The following is a 12875-nucleotide window of genomic DNA, read 5'->3' on the forward strand; positions in this document are numbered from 1 at the left end:
TATCTAAGAGACATGCTTTAGGATAACGTGATATGCCGTAGATGGATTCAATTATTAATCAAGTTTATTGCTGCCATGCTGAAGAATAGGATATTCATTGAGATAGTGTAATTCTTGTATGGTTATACCATGTTTGTCCTTGTAGTTGCTGAGGAAGAGACACATTGGAAATGACATCGTCACCATCGTGTTCCAGGAGCCGGGAGCGCTACCCTTCACCCCCAAGACCATCCGCTCCCACTTCCAACACGTGTTCATCATCGTCCGTGTGCACAGCCCCTGCTCCGACAATACCTGCTATAGGTGAGTGTAAACCGTGTTCAGACCACTAGAGGGCCTGGCGGTCACTAAGAACCTGGAAAGCCCCTGCTCCGACAATACCTGCTATAGGTGAGTGTAAACCGTGTTCAGACCACTAGAGGGCCTGGCGGTCACTAAGAACCTGGAAAGCCCCTGCTCCGACAATACATGCTATAGGTGAGTGTAAACTGTGTTCAGACCACTAGAGGGCCTGGCGGTCACTAAGAACCTGGAAAGCCCCTGCTCCGACAATACCTGCTATAGGTGAGTGTAAACCGTGTTCAGACCACTAGAGGGCCTGGCGGTCACTAAGAACCTGGAAAGCCCCTGCTCCGACAATACCTGCTATAGGTGAGTGTAAACCGTGTTCAGACCACTAGAGGGCCTGGCGGTCACTAAGAACCTGGAAAGCCCCTGCTCCGACAATACCTGCTATAGGTGAGTGTAAACCGTGTTCAGACCACTAGAGGGCCTGGCGGTCACTAAGAACCTGGAAAGCCCCTGCTCCGACAATACCTGCTATAGGTGAGTGTAAACCGTGTTCAGACCACTAGAGGGCCTGGCGGTCACTAGGGCCTGGCGGTCACTAGCCCCGTCTTCCAGAACCTGGAAAGCCCCTGCTCCGACAATACCTGAGTGTAAACCTAAAGCCCCTGCTCCGTGAGGGCCTGGCGGTCACTAAGTGTAAACCGTGTTCAGACCACTAGAGGGCCTGGCGGTCACTAAGAACCTGGAAAGCCCCTGCTCCGACAATACCTGCTATAGGTGAGTGTAAACCGTGTTCAGACCACTAGAGGGCCTGGCGGTCACTAAGAACCTGGAAAGCCCCTGCTCCGACAATACCTGCTATGAGGTGAGTGTAAACCGTTTTCAGACCACTAGAGGGCCTGGCGGTCACTAAGAACCTGGAAAGCCCCTGCTCCGACAATACCTGCTATAGGTGAGTGTAAACCGTGTTCAGACCACTAGAGGGCCTGGCGGTCACTAAGAACCTGGAAAGCCCCTGCTCCGACAATACCTGCTATAGGTGAGTGTAAACCGTGTTCAGACCACTAGAGGGCCTGGCGGTCACTAAGAACCTGGAAAGCCCCTGGTACTACAGCAGCGGTTGTTTTGAACTCACACAGGTAGATAACATAATGAGGAACTAGAAGGCATGATCACCAACCCAGATAAATTTGCTTGGGTAACTACTGGCTCTCCTTATTTCTCTCTGTAGCCAGGGTACTATAGGCAGGGTGCTATAGGCAGAGTACTGTAGGCAGGATACTGTAGGCAGAGTACTGTAGGCAGAGTACTGTAGGCAGAGTACTGTAGGCAGAGTACTGTAGGCAGAGTACTGTAGGCAGAGTACTGTAGGCAGAGTACTGTAGGCAGAGTACTGTAGGCAGGGTACTGTAGGCAGGGTACTGTAGTCAGGATACTATAGTCAGGGTACTGTAGGCAGGATACTGTAGGCTGTAGGCAAGGTACTGTAGGCAGGGTACTGTAGGCAGGGTACTGTAGGCAGGGTACTGTAGGCAGGATACTGTAGGCAGGGTACTGTAGTCAGGGTACTATAGGCAGGGTACTGTAGGCATGGTACTGTAGGCAGGATACTGTAGTCAGGGTACTGTAGTCAGGGTACTGTAGGTGTGGTGCTATAGGCAGGGTACTAAAAGCAGGGTACTGTAGGCAGGGTACTAAAGGCAGGGTGCTGTAGGTGAGGTGCTATAAGCAGGGTACTAAAAGCAGGGTACTGTAGGCAGGGTACTAAAAGCAGGGTACTGTAGGCAGGGTACTAAAAGCAGGGTACTGTAGGCAGGGTACTAAAAGCAGGGTACTGTAGGCAGGGTACTAAAGGCAGGGTGCTGTAGGGGGGGGTCTGTGGCATTCTCACTGACACGCTCATCCACACCTCACTCACTCAACCCTCCTGCCTACCACACTGCCTTGGGGCAACGGAGCTGGAGCGATCTGAAGGAGTTAGCGACATACACGTCAATGATTCCCTTGCCGGACGAGCGAATCAGAGGATTCTTGAGCAGCCGTGCAGTGCTCTGTCCCTCAGTGCTCACAGACCCTCCCCGAGGAACACTTGTACAGGCTCTGGGTCTCAGCTCAAACCTCATCAAAGTTGGGCAAATTAATTCTGAGCCCTCCCCTCCAGTAACCCCTCTACCCCCCAGCGCTGACTGCCAACGATTAGATGCCCTCCTCAGCTGGAGTTGTTCTTTTTTAAAGGGGACATCTTTTGATTTGAAGCCGAGTGTCGTCAAGGAGAAGAGGCTGAGAGGGAGAAATGCTGGCTTTTCTTCTTGGATGAAGTAGGGAGTGGGACCCTGAAGCAGTGAAGACTCCACTTCACCCAGAGCAGCTCTCAGCATCCAGTCTCTGGCTCAGTCCCATGGATCTAATGAACACACTACAAGTTCCAACCCCTATCTGTTCTGTTCTGCCACCAGAGCTCTGATATGCTAGAAGCCTGAATTGCTGGGAGCCTGGGATGCCATTTCAAAGAGGAGTAAAAACTCACAAGATCTAGTAACAGAACAGCGGTTGGACGGGCGGCGGAAGCAGCTATAATTAGCTGGATAAAGCTGTGTACCTGCAGTAGTGTGATCAGACCAAGCAGACAGGAGAGGAGGATTCACTTCAAGGAGACATATTTTTATAATGCCTAGCCCAGTCAGGAGTTGGTAGAGTCACATAAACAGACCAACTGGGAAACGTAAGGGTCAGATGCCGGAGCAAGAACAGGTGGGTCTGGGGGTTGTGTCACTGTGTGTGTGTATATACAGTGTTTGTGTGTGTAGGGGGGATCCGAGATGTGATGCTGATGACCAGTGTGAAAAGGAGGGGGTCTGAGGACACAGGAGTTTCAGCGACCTCTCACGCACACACACACACACACGGCTGCACTACTGTGATATATTACATAATGCGTGATACAATGACTACGTTTTGTCAAGGTTTTATTGGATATTGCTGTTTTGTGATAGTGCGGTTGAATTCTGACTCACAGTAGCTTTAAATATTGATCAGTATTGTTTTTAACTGGCTCTGTATCCTGTTCACACGCAGTGAAAACGGGATCTTTGGAATGATGCATCAGTGATCTCTTCAGGCCAACATAGAAGTAGTTGGCCTGTGGCCAGCCTAGGGACACAGCCTAGTGATAATCTCATGCTATCAAATGCTTTCCAAATGCAGATAGGTCAATTTAGCCATATTGCATAACGATCAGAGCTTTGTTGCTACAAATACGGAGTAGCCCCCTCCTCTCCACTCCTCTCCACGTATCTTCTCTGTGATCTGGGGTCTAGGGCTGGCTGAGAGTGGCCATCTCAGTGGTAGCTGGCTTGTCAGCTGCGCTGAATGTATAGTTATATCCGCCTGCCTGGTTGAGCGAGGCTTGGGCTGTAATGTTACAGCTGCATGTGATGACTGTGTTATCTGTTTAATGGACTGGACTGAGGCTTGTCAGGACTCTGACATCAGCCTACATGAGCCTGGCCTACAGTGGGTTTCTATAGTGCTACTGTTCAGCTTTTCCTCACCATTGTTGGATTATATATGGATTTGGAAGCCAATCATTGTCAGTCATCTGCATCAGAACTAGGTTAGCTTTCATGCGAACTTGTTTCCTTAAGCTCCTAGGAGGCCTATTGTGGAGCAACAATGGGAGTTGAATGGGAAGGGTAGTAGGTAACCTAAGTAGAGCCTTGACCATAGAAAGACTCATGCCATCCTTTATGCTGGGAAGGAAAAGGGGCTAGGAGGAACGATAGCCACATGAAAACTCGATAACAATGTCACTGCTCTTCTTTCCCAACCAATGAAACTGTTTTCTGTCCTCTGGTCTACTGTTTTCTGTCCTCTGGTCTACTGTTTTCTGCCCTCTAGTCTACTGTTTTCTGCCCTCTAGTCTACTGTTTTCTGTCCTCTACTGTTTTCTGCCCTCTAGTCTACTGTTTTCTGTCCTCTGGTCTACTGTTTTCTGCCCTCTAGTCTACTGTTTTCTGCCCTCTAGTCTACTGTTTTCTGCCCTCTAGTCTACTGTTTTCTGTCCTCTAGTCTACTGTTTTCTGCCCTCTAGTCTACTGTTTTCTGTCCTATAGTCTACTGTTTTCTGCCCTCTAGTCTACTGTTTTCTGTCCTCTAGTCTACTGTTTTCTGCCCTCTAGTCTACTGTTTTCTGTCCTCTGGTCTACTGTTTTCTGTCCTCTGGTCTACTGTTTTCTGCCCTCTAGTCTACTGTTTTCTGCCCTCTAGTCTACTGTTTTCTGCCCTCTAGTCTACTGTTTTCTGCCCTCTAGTCTACTGTTTTCTGCCCTCTAGTCTACTGTTTTCTGCCCTCTAGTCTACTGTTTTCTGCCCACTAGTCTACTGTTTTCTGCCCTCTAGTCTACTGTTTTCTGCCCTCTAGTCTACTGTTTTCTGCCCTCTAGTCTACTGTTTTCTGTCCTCTAGTCTACTGTTTTCTGCCCTCTAGTCTACTGTTTTCTGCCCTCTAGTCTACTGTTTTCTGTCCTCTAGTCTACTGTTTTCTGCCCTCTAGTCTACTGTTTTCTGCCCTCTAGTCTAGTCTCTAGTCTACTGTTTTCTGCCCTCTAGTCTACTGTTTTCTGTCCTCTAGTCTACTGTTTTCTGTCCTCTAGTCTACTGTTTTCTGTTCTTCTACTGTTTTCTGCCCTCTAGTCTACTGTTTTCTGCCCTCTAGTCTACTGTTTTCTTCCTCTAGTCTACTGTTTTCTGCCCTCTAGTCTACTGTTTTCTCCCTCTAGTCTACTGTTTTCTGCCCTCTAGTCTACTGTTTTCTGCCCTCTAGTCTACTGTTTTCTGCCCTCTAGTCTACTGTTTTCTGTCCTCTAGTCTACTGTTTTCTGCCCTCTAGTCTACTGTTTTCTGCCCTCCTAGTCTACTGTTTTCTGCCCTCTAGTCTACTGTTTTCTGTCCTGTTTTCTGCCCTCTAGTCTACTGTTTTCTGCCCTCTAGTCTACTGTTTTCTGTCCTCTAGTCTACTGTTTTCTGTCCTCTAGTCTACTGTTTTCTGCCCTCTAGTCTACTGTTTTCTGCCCTCTAGTCTACTGTTTTCTGCCCTCTAGTCTACTGTTTTCTGTCCTCTAGTCTACTGTTTTCTGCCCTCTAGTCTACTGTTTTCTGCCCTCTAGTCTACTGTTTTCTGCCCTCTAGTCTACTGTTTTCTGCCCTCTAGTCTACTGTTTTCTGCCCTCTAGTCTACTGTTTTCTGTCCTCTAGTCTACTGTTTTCTGCCCTCTAGTCTACTGTTTTCTGCCCTCTAGTCTACTGTTTTCTGCCCTCTAGTTTTCTGCCCTCTAGTCTACTACTGTTTTCTGCCCTCTAGTCTACTGTTTTCTGCCCTCTAGTCTACTGTTTTCTCTGTCTACTGTTTTCTGCCCTCTAGTCTACTGTTTTCTGCCTAGTCTACTGTTTTCTAGTCTACTGTTTTCTGTCCCTCTAGTCTACTGTTTTCTGCCCTCTAGTCTACTGTTTTCTGCCCTCTAGTCTACTGTTTTCTGCCCTCTAGTCTACTGTTTTCTGCCCTCTAGTCTACTGTTTTCTGCCCTCTAGTCTACTGTTTTCTGCCCTCTAGTCTACTGTTTTCTGTCCTCTAGTCTACTGTTTTCTGCCCTCTAGTCTACCTCTAGTCTACTGTTTTCTGCCCTCTAGTCTACTGTTTTCTGCCCTCTAGTCTACTGTTTTCTGTCCTCTAGTCTACTGTTTTCTGTCCTCTAGTCTACTGTTTTCTGCCCTCTAGTCTACTGTTTTCTGTCCTCTAGTCTACTGTTTTCTGTCCTCTAGTCTACTGTTTTCTGCCCTCTAGTCTACTGTTTTCTGTCCCCTCTAGTCTACTGTTTTCTGCCCTCTAGTCTACTGTTTTCTGCCCTAGTCTAGTCTACTGTTTTCTGTCTACTGTTTTCCTCTAGTCTACTGTTTTCTGCCCTCTAGTCTACTGTTTTCTGCCCTCTAGTCTACTGTTTTCTGTTTTCTGTTTTCCCTCTAGTCTACTGTTTTCTGCCCTCTAGTCTACTGTTTTTTTCTGTCTACTGTTTTCTGCCCTCTAGTCTACTGTTTTCTGCCCTCTAGTCTACTGTTTTCTGCCCTCTAGTCTACTGTTTTCTGTCCTCTAGTCTACTGTTTTCTGTCCTCTAGTCTACTGTTTTCTGTCCTCTAGTCTACTGTTTTCTGTCCTCTAGTCTACTGTTTTCTGCCCCTGGTCTAGTTTTCTCTCTGTTTTCTGCCCTCTAGTCTACTGTTTTCTGCCCTCTAGTCTACTGTTTTCTTCCTCTAGTCTACTGTTTTCTGTCCTCTAGTCTACTGTTTTCTGCCCTCTAGTCTACTGTTTTCTGTCCTCTAGTCTACTGTTTTCTGTCCTCTGTCTACTGTTTTCTGCCCTCTAGTCTACTGTTTTCTGCCCTCTAGTCTACTGTTTTCTGCCCTCTAGTCTACTGTTTTCTGTCCTCTGGTCTACTGTTTTCTGTCCCTAGTCTACTGTTTTCTGCCCCCTAGTCTACTGTTTTCTGCCCTCTAGTCTACTGTTTTCTGCCCTCTAGTCTACTGTTTTCTGCCCTCTAGTCTACTGTTTTCTGTCCTCTAGTCTACTGTTTTCTGCCCTCTAGTCTACTGTTTTCTGTCCTCTCTAGTCTACTGTTTTCTGCCCTCTAGTCTACTGTTTTCTGCCCTCTAGTCTACTGTTTTCTGCCCTCTAGTCTACTGTTTTCTGCCCTCTAGTCTACTGTTTTCTGCCCTCTAGTCTACTGTTTTCTGCCCTCTAGTCTACTGTTTTCTGCCCTCTAGTCTACTGTTTTCTGCCCTCTAGTCTACTGTTTTCTGTCCTCTAGTCTACTGTTTTCTGCCCTCTAGTCTACTGTTTTCTGCCCTCTAGTCTACTGTTTTCTGTCCTCTAGTCTACTGTTTTCTGCCCTCTAGTCTACTGTTTTCTGCCCTCTAGTCTACTGTTTTCTGTTTTCTGCCCTCTAGTCTACTGTTTTCTGCCCTCTAGTCTACTGTCTTTCTGTTTTCTGCCCTCTAGTCTACTGTTTTCTTCCCCTCTGGTCTACTGTTTTCTGTCCTCTAGTCTACTGTTTTCTGCCCTCTAGTCTACTGTTTTCTGCCCTCTGGTCTACTGTTTTCTTGCCCCTCTGGTCTACTGTTTTCTGTCCTCTGGTCTACTGTTTTCTGCCCTCTAGTCTACTGTTTTCTGTCCTCTAGTCTACTGTTTTCTGCCCTCTAGTCTACTGTTTTCTGTCCTCTAGTCTACTGTTTTCTGCCCTCTGGTCTACTGTTTTCTGCCCTCTAGTCTCTGTTTTCTGTTTCTACTGTTTTCTGTCCCTCTAGTCTACTGTTTTCTGTTTTCTCCTCTAGTCTACTGTTTTCTGCCCTCTAGTCTACTGTTTTCTGTCCTCTAGTCTACTGTTTTCTGCCCTCTAGTCTACTGTTTTCTGCCCTCTAGTCTACTGTTTTCTGCCCTCTAGTCTACTGTTTTCTGCCCTCTAGTCTACTGTTTTCTGCCCTCTAGTCTACTGTTTTCTGTCCTCTAGTCTACTGTTTTCTGCCCTCTAGTCTACTGTTTTCTGTCCTCTAGTCTACTGTTTTCTGCCCTCTAGTCTACTGTTTTCTGTCCTCTAGTCTACTGTTTTCTGCCCTCTAGTCTACTGTTTTCTGCCCTCTAGTCTACTGTTTTCTGTCTCTAGTCTACTGTTTTCTGCCCTCTAGTCTACTGTTTTCTGTCCTCTAGTCTACTGTTTTCTGCCCTCTAGTCTACTGTTTTCTGTCCTCTAGTCTACTGTTTTCTGTCCTCTGGTCTACTGTTTTCTGCCCTCTAGTCTACTGTTTTCTGCTAGTCTACTGGTCTACTGTTTTCTGTCCTCTGGTCTACTGTTTTCTGCCCTCTGGTCTACTGTTTTCTGCCCTCTGGTCTACTGTTTTCTGCCCTCTAGTCTACTGTTTTCTGCCCTCTGGTCTACTAGTCTACTGTTTTCTGCCCTCTAGTCTACTGTTTTCTGTCCTCTAGTCTACTGTTTTCTGCCCTCTAGTCTACTGTTTTCTGTCCTCTAGTCTACTGTTTTCTGCCCTCTAGTCTACTGTTTTCTGCCCTCTAGTCTACTGTTTTCTGCCCTCTAGTCTACTGTTTTCTGCCCTCTAGTCTACTGTTTTCTGTCCTCTTGTCTACTGTTTTCTGCCCTCTAGTCTACTGTTTTCTGCCCTCTAGTCTACTGTCTTCTGGTCTACTGTTTTCTGCCCTCTGGTCTACTGTTTTCTGCCCTCTAGTCTACTGTTTTCTGTCCTCTGGTCTACTGTTTTCTGCCCTCTAGTCTACTGTTTTCTGTCCTCTGGTCTACCGTTTTCTGCCCTCTAGTCTACTGTCTTCTGGTCTACTGTTTTCTGCCCTCTGGTCTACTGTTTTCTGCCCTCTGGTCTACTGTTTTCTGTCCTCTGGTCTACTGTTTTCTGCCCTCTGGTCTACTGTTTTCTGCCCTCTGGTCTACTGTTTTCTGCCCTCTAGTCTACTGTTTTCTGTCCTCTAGTCTACTGTTTTCTGCCCTCTAGTCTACTGTTTTCTGTCCTCTAGTCTACTGTTTTCTGCCCTCTAGTCTACTGTTTTCTGCCCTCTAGTCTACTGTTTTCTGTCCTCTGGTCTACTGTTTTCTGCCCTCTGGTCTACTGTTTTCTGCCCTCTAGTCTACTGTTTTCTGCCCTCTAGTCTACTGTTTTCTGCCCTCTAGTCTACTGTTTTCTGTCCTCTTGTCTACTGTTTTCTGCCCTCTAGTCTACTGTTTTCTGCCCTCTAGTCTACTGTTTTCTGCCCTCTAGTCTACTGTTTTCTGCCCTCTAGTCTACTGTTTTCTGCCCACTAGTCTGCTGTTTTCTGCCCTCTAGTCTACTGTTTTCTGCCCTCTAGTCTACTGTTTTCTGCCCTCTAGTCTACTGTTTTCTGTCCTCTAGTCTACTGTTTTCTGCCCTCTAGTCTACTGTTTTCTGCCCTCTAGTCTACTGTTTTCTGCCCTCTAGTCTACTGTTTTCTGCCCTCTAGTCTACTGTTTTCTGCCCTCTAGTCTACTGTTTTCTGCCCTCTAGTCTACTGTTTTCTGTCCTCTAGTCTACTGTTTTCTGCCCTCTAGTCTACTGTTTTCTGTCCTCTAGTCTACTGTTTTCTTCCCTCTAGTCTACTGTTTTCTGTCCTCTAGTCTACTGTTTTCTGCCCTCTACTCTACTGTTTTCTTCCCTCTACTCTACTGTTTTCTGGTCTACTGTTTTCTGCCCTCTAGTCTACTGTTTTCTGCCCTCTACTCTACTGTTTTCTTCCCTCTACTCTACTGTTTTCTGTCCTCTGGTCTACTGTTTTCTGCCCTCTAGTCTACTGTTTTCTGTCCTCTACTGTTTTCTGCCCTCTGGTCTACTGTTTTCTGTCCTCTGGTCTACTGTTTTCTGCCCTCTGGTCTACTGTTTTCTGTCCTCTACTGTTTTCTGTCCTCTACTCTACTGTTTTCTGTCCTCTAGTCTACTGTTTTCTGTCCTCTAGTCTACTGTTTTCTGTCCTCTAGTCTACTGTTTTCTGCCCTCTAGTCTACTGTTTTCTGCCCTCTAGTCTACTGTTTTCTGCCCTCTAGTCTACTGTTTTCTGCCCTCTAGTCTACTGTTTTCTGCCCTCTAGTCTACTGTTTTCTGTCCTCTGGTCTACTGTTTTCTGCCCTCTAGTCTACTGTTTTCTGTCCTCTGGTCTACCGTTTTCTGCCCTCTAGTCTACTGTCTTCTGGTCTACTGTTTTCTGCCCTCTGGTCTACTGTTTTCTGCCCTCTGGTCTACTGTTTTCTGTCCTCTGGTCTACTGTTTTCTGCCCTCTGGTCTACTGTTTTCTGTCTGGTCTACTGCCCTCTGGTCTACTGTTTTCTGTCCTCTAGTCTACTGTTTTCTGTCCTCTAGTCTACTGTTTTCTGCCCTCTAGTCTACTGTTTTCTGCCCTCTGGTCTACTGTTTTCTGCCCTCTAGTCTACTGTTTTCTGTCCTCTAGTCTACTGTTTTCTGCCCTCTAGTCTACTGTTTTCTGCCCTCTAGTCTACTGTTTTCTGCCCTCTAGTCTACTGTTTTCTGCCCTCTAGTCTACTGTTTTCTGCCCTCTAGTCTACTGTTTTCTGCCCTCTGGTCTACTGTTTTCTGCCCTCTAGTCTACTGTTTTCTGTCCTCTAGTCTACTGTCTTCTGGTCTACTGTTTTCTGGTCTACTGTTTTCTGTCCTCTGGTCTACTGTTTTCTGCCCTCTGGTCTACTGTTTTCTGCCCTCTGGTCTACTGTTTTCTGCCCTCTGGTCTACTGTTTTCTGTCCTCTAGTCTACTGTTTTCTGTCCTCTAGTCTACTGTTTTCTGCCCTCTAGTCTACTGTTTTCTGCCCTCTAGTCTACTGTTTTCTGCCCTCTAGTCTACTGTTTTCTGCCCTCTAGTCTACTGTTTTCTGCCCTCTGGTCTACTGTTTTCTGTCCTCTAGTCTACTGTTTTCTGCCCTCTAGTCTACTGTTTTCTGTCCTCTACTCTACTGTTTTCTGCCCTCTGGTCTACTGTTTTCTGCCCTCTAGTCTACTGTTTTCTGCCCACTAGTCTGCTGTTTTCTGTCCTCTAGTCTACTGTTTTCTGCCCTCTAGTCTACTGTTTTCTGTCCTATAGTCTACTGTTTTCTGTCCTATAGTCTACTGTTTTCTGCCCTCTGGTCTACTGTTTTCTGCCCTCTAGTCTGCTGTTTTCTGCCCTCTGGTCTACTGTTTTCTGTCCTCTAGTCTGCTGTTTTCTGTCCTCTGGTCTACTGTTTTCTGCCCTCTAGTCTACTGTTTTCTGCCCACTAGTCTGCTGTTTTCTGCCCTATAGTCTACTGTTTTCTGCCCCCCCTGAGAGGATTGGATAGGGATAAGACATAGTAAAAGCAGCAGCTTGCCATCTTACACCTGTTCAGTTCTGTCAGATCTAGTGCCGGGGAATCCATTGAGTTTGGGTATAGGACTCCCTCCTTCAGTGTACTTACTAGTTAGTGACTCTCTCTCTCTCTCTCTCTCTCTCTCTCTCTCTCCCCAGTGTGGCTGTGACTCGTTCCCAGGACGTGCCCTCCTTCGGCCCTCCTATCCCCAAGGGTGTGACCTTCCCCAAGTCCACTGTCTTCAGGGACTTCCTGCTGGCCAAGGTCATCAACGCAGAGAACGCCGCCCACAAGTCTGAAAAGTTTGGTGCCATGGCGACACGCACGCGACAGGAGTACCTGCGTGACCTGGCAGAGCGGCATGTGACCAGCACGCCGGTGGAGCCCACGGGGAAATTCCCCTTCATCTCATTGGCTCACAAGCGGAGAGAGAGGGTACGGCCGTACAGTGGGGCAGAGCTAAGGAGCCTAGGTGCAGTGACATGGCCAGTGCATGCGGAGGACCAGGTAGCCGGGGCGGAGAGGGAGTGTCTACTGGCCATCTCCAACGATTTCCTCATCCTATTGGATCAGGAGGCGAAGGCTGTGGTCTTTAACTGTGCCACGCGCGACGTCATTGGCTGGTCCTCTGGCAGCCCCGCCTCCATGAAGATCTACTGAGCGTGAGCGTGTCGCTGCGCTCCATCAACAACAACACAGAGGACTTCGGAGAGGTGGTGAAACGCCTGGAGGTCAGTAGCAGCACAGTTGGTCTGTGTATTATTGCTACACTGATGGCTTTCTAATATTTCACACACCATCTGTTGTGATTATTATTACAGGTGTCCCAAGTTTCAAGCCAGATATGGACCTTTCATCACTAACCAATGGGTTATAATAAACATACCTCTCATTTCCACCTCAGATAATCCATTATGTTCAAAGGAGATGCAGAATAGGCCTACAGTGATTACAAACACAATGTTACAGGTATAACACTCAGCATTGGCCGTATTTGGAGAGGTAGTTTAATCATTTTCATGCGACTAGGGAATGCCAGTTGTCTTGAATGAAAGATGAACACTATTTGCTACGGGTTATTTCATGTTTGTGTGTACAGTGAGTGTGTATGCCATACCCTTTCGTGTCGGAAAGCGGAGGCGTGCATCAGTGATGTAGCATAATATCCTGCTCTGGCCCTGTTGTGGTTGCCTGGGGGTCTGTGTTAAGTACTATGTTACAACCTCTTTCTACCTGACACTGGGTCAGAACGGCCAGGCAAGGTGTATTAAACCTTAAACCCTCCCTCCTGTACAAAAACACTTTAATGGAAGGGTAGCGCATCCGCTGATGATAGATTCAGTCTGTTAGTGTGTGTCTTATCAGATCTAAGCCCAAGGGCAGATTATTCTTATGTGATGTGTTGTACAGTAGCAGCAGCCAACAGAATAGTTTTGTTTTTTCATTTATTCAACCCTTTATTCAACCCCTTATTTTACCAGGTAAGTTGACTGAAAACACATGGTCATTTACAGCAATGAACTGGGGAATAATTACAGGGGGGAGGAGGGAGGATGAATGAGCCAATTGGAAACTAGGGATTATTAGGTGGCCATAATGTTATGCAAGACACTGGGGTTAACACCCTTACTCTTACGATAAGGGCCATGGGATCTTTAGTGACCATAGAG

The 12875-nt window shown here is 46.9% G+C and overlaps 1 protein-coding gene across 1 annotated transcript in view; it reads left to right on the forward strand.

Moving 5' to 3' along the window:
• The window catches only part of LOC124046439 (signal-induced proliferation-associated 1-like protein 1), a 91734-nt gene that overhangs the window by 58057 nt on the left and 20802 nt on the right, over window positions 1-12875 (forward strand). Inside the window, 3 exon segments of the mRNA XM_046366799.1 lie at window positions 146-303; window positions 11364-11860; window positions 11863-11936. Coding sequence (XP_046222755.1) covers window positions 146-303; window positions 11364-11860; window positions 11863-11936 — 729 coding nt within the window.

The sequence above is a fragment of the Oncorhynchus gorbuscha genome, linkage group LG10 (genome assembly GCF_021184085.1).
Source record: "Oncorhynchus gorbuscha isolate QuinsamMale2020 ecotype Even-year linkage group LG10, OgorEven_v1.0, whole genome shotgun sequence".
Lineage (NCBI taxonomy): Eukaryota > Metazoa > Chordata > Actinopteri > Salmoniformes > Salmonidae > Oncorhynchus > Oncorhynchus gorbuscha.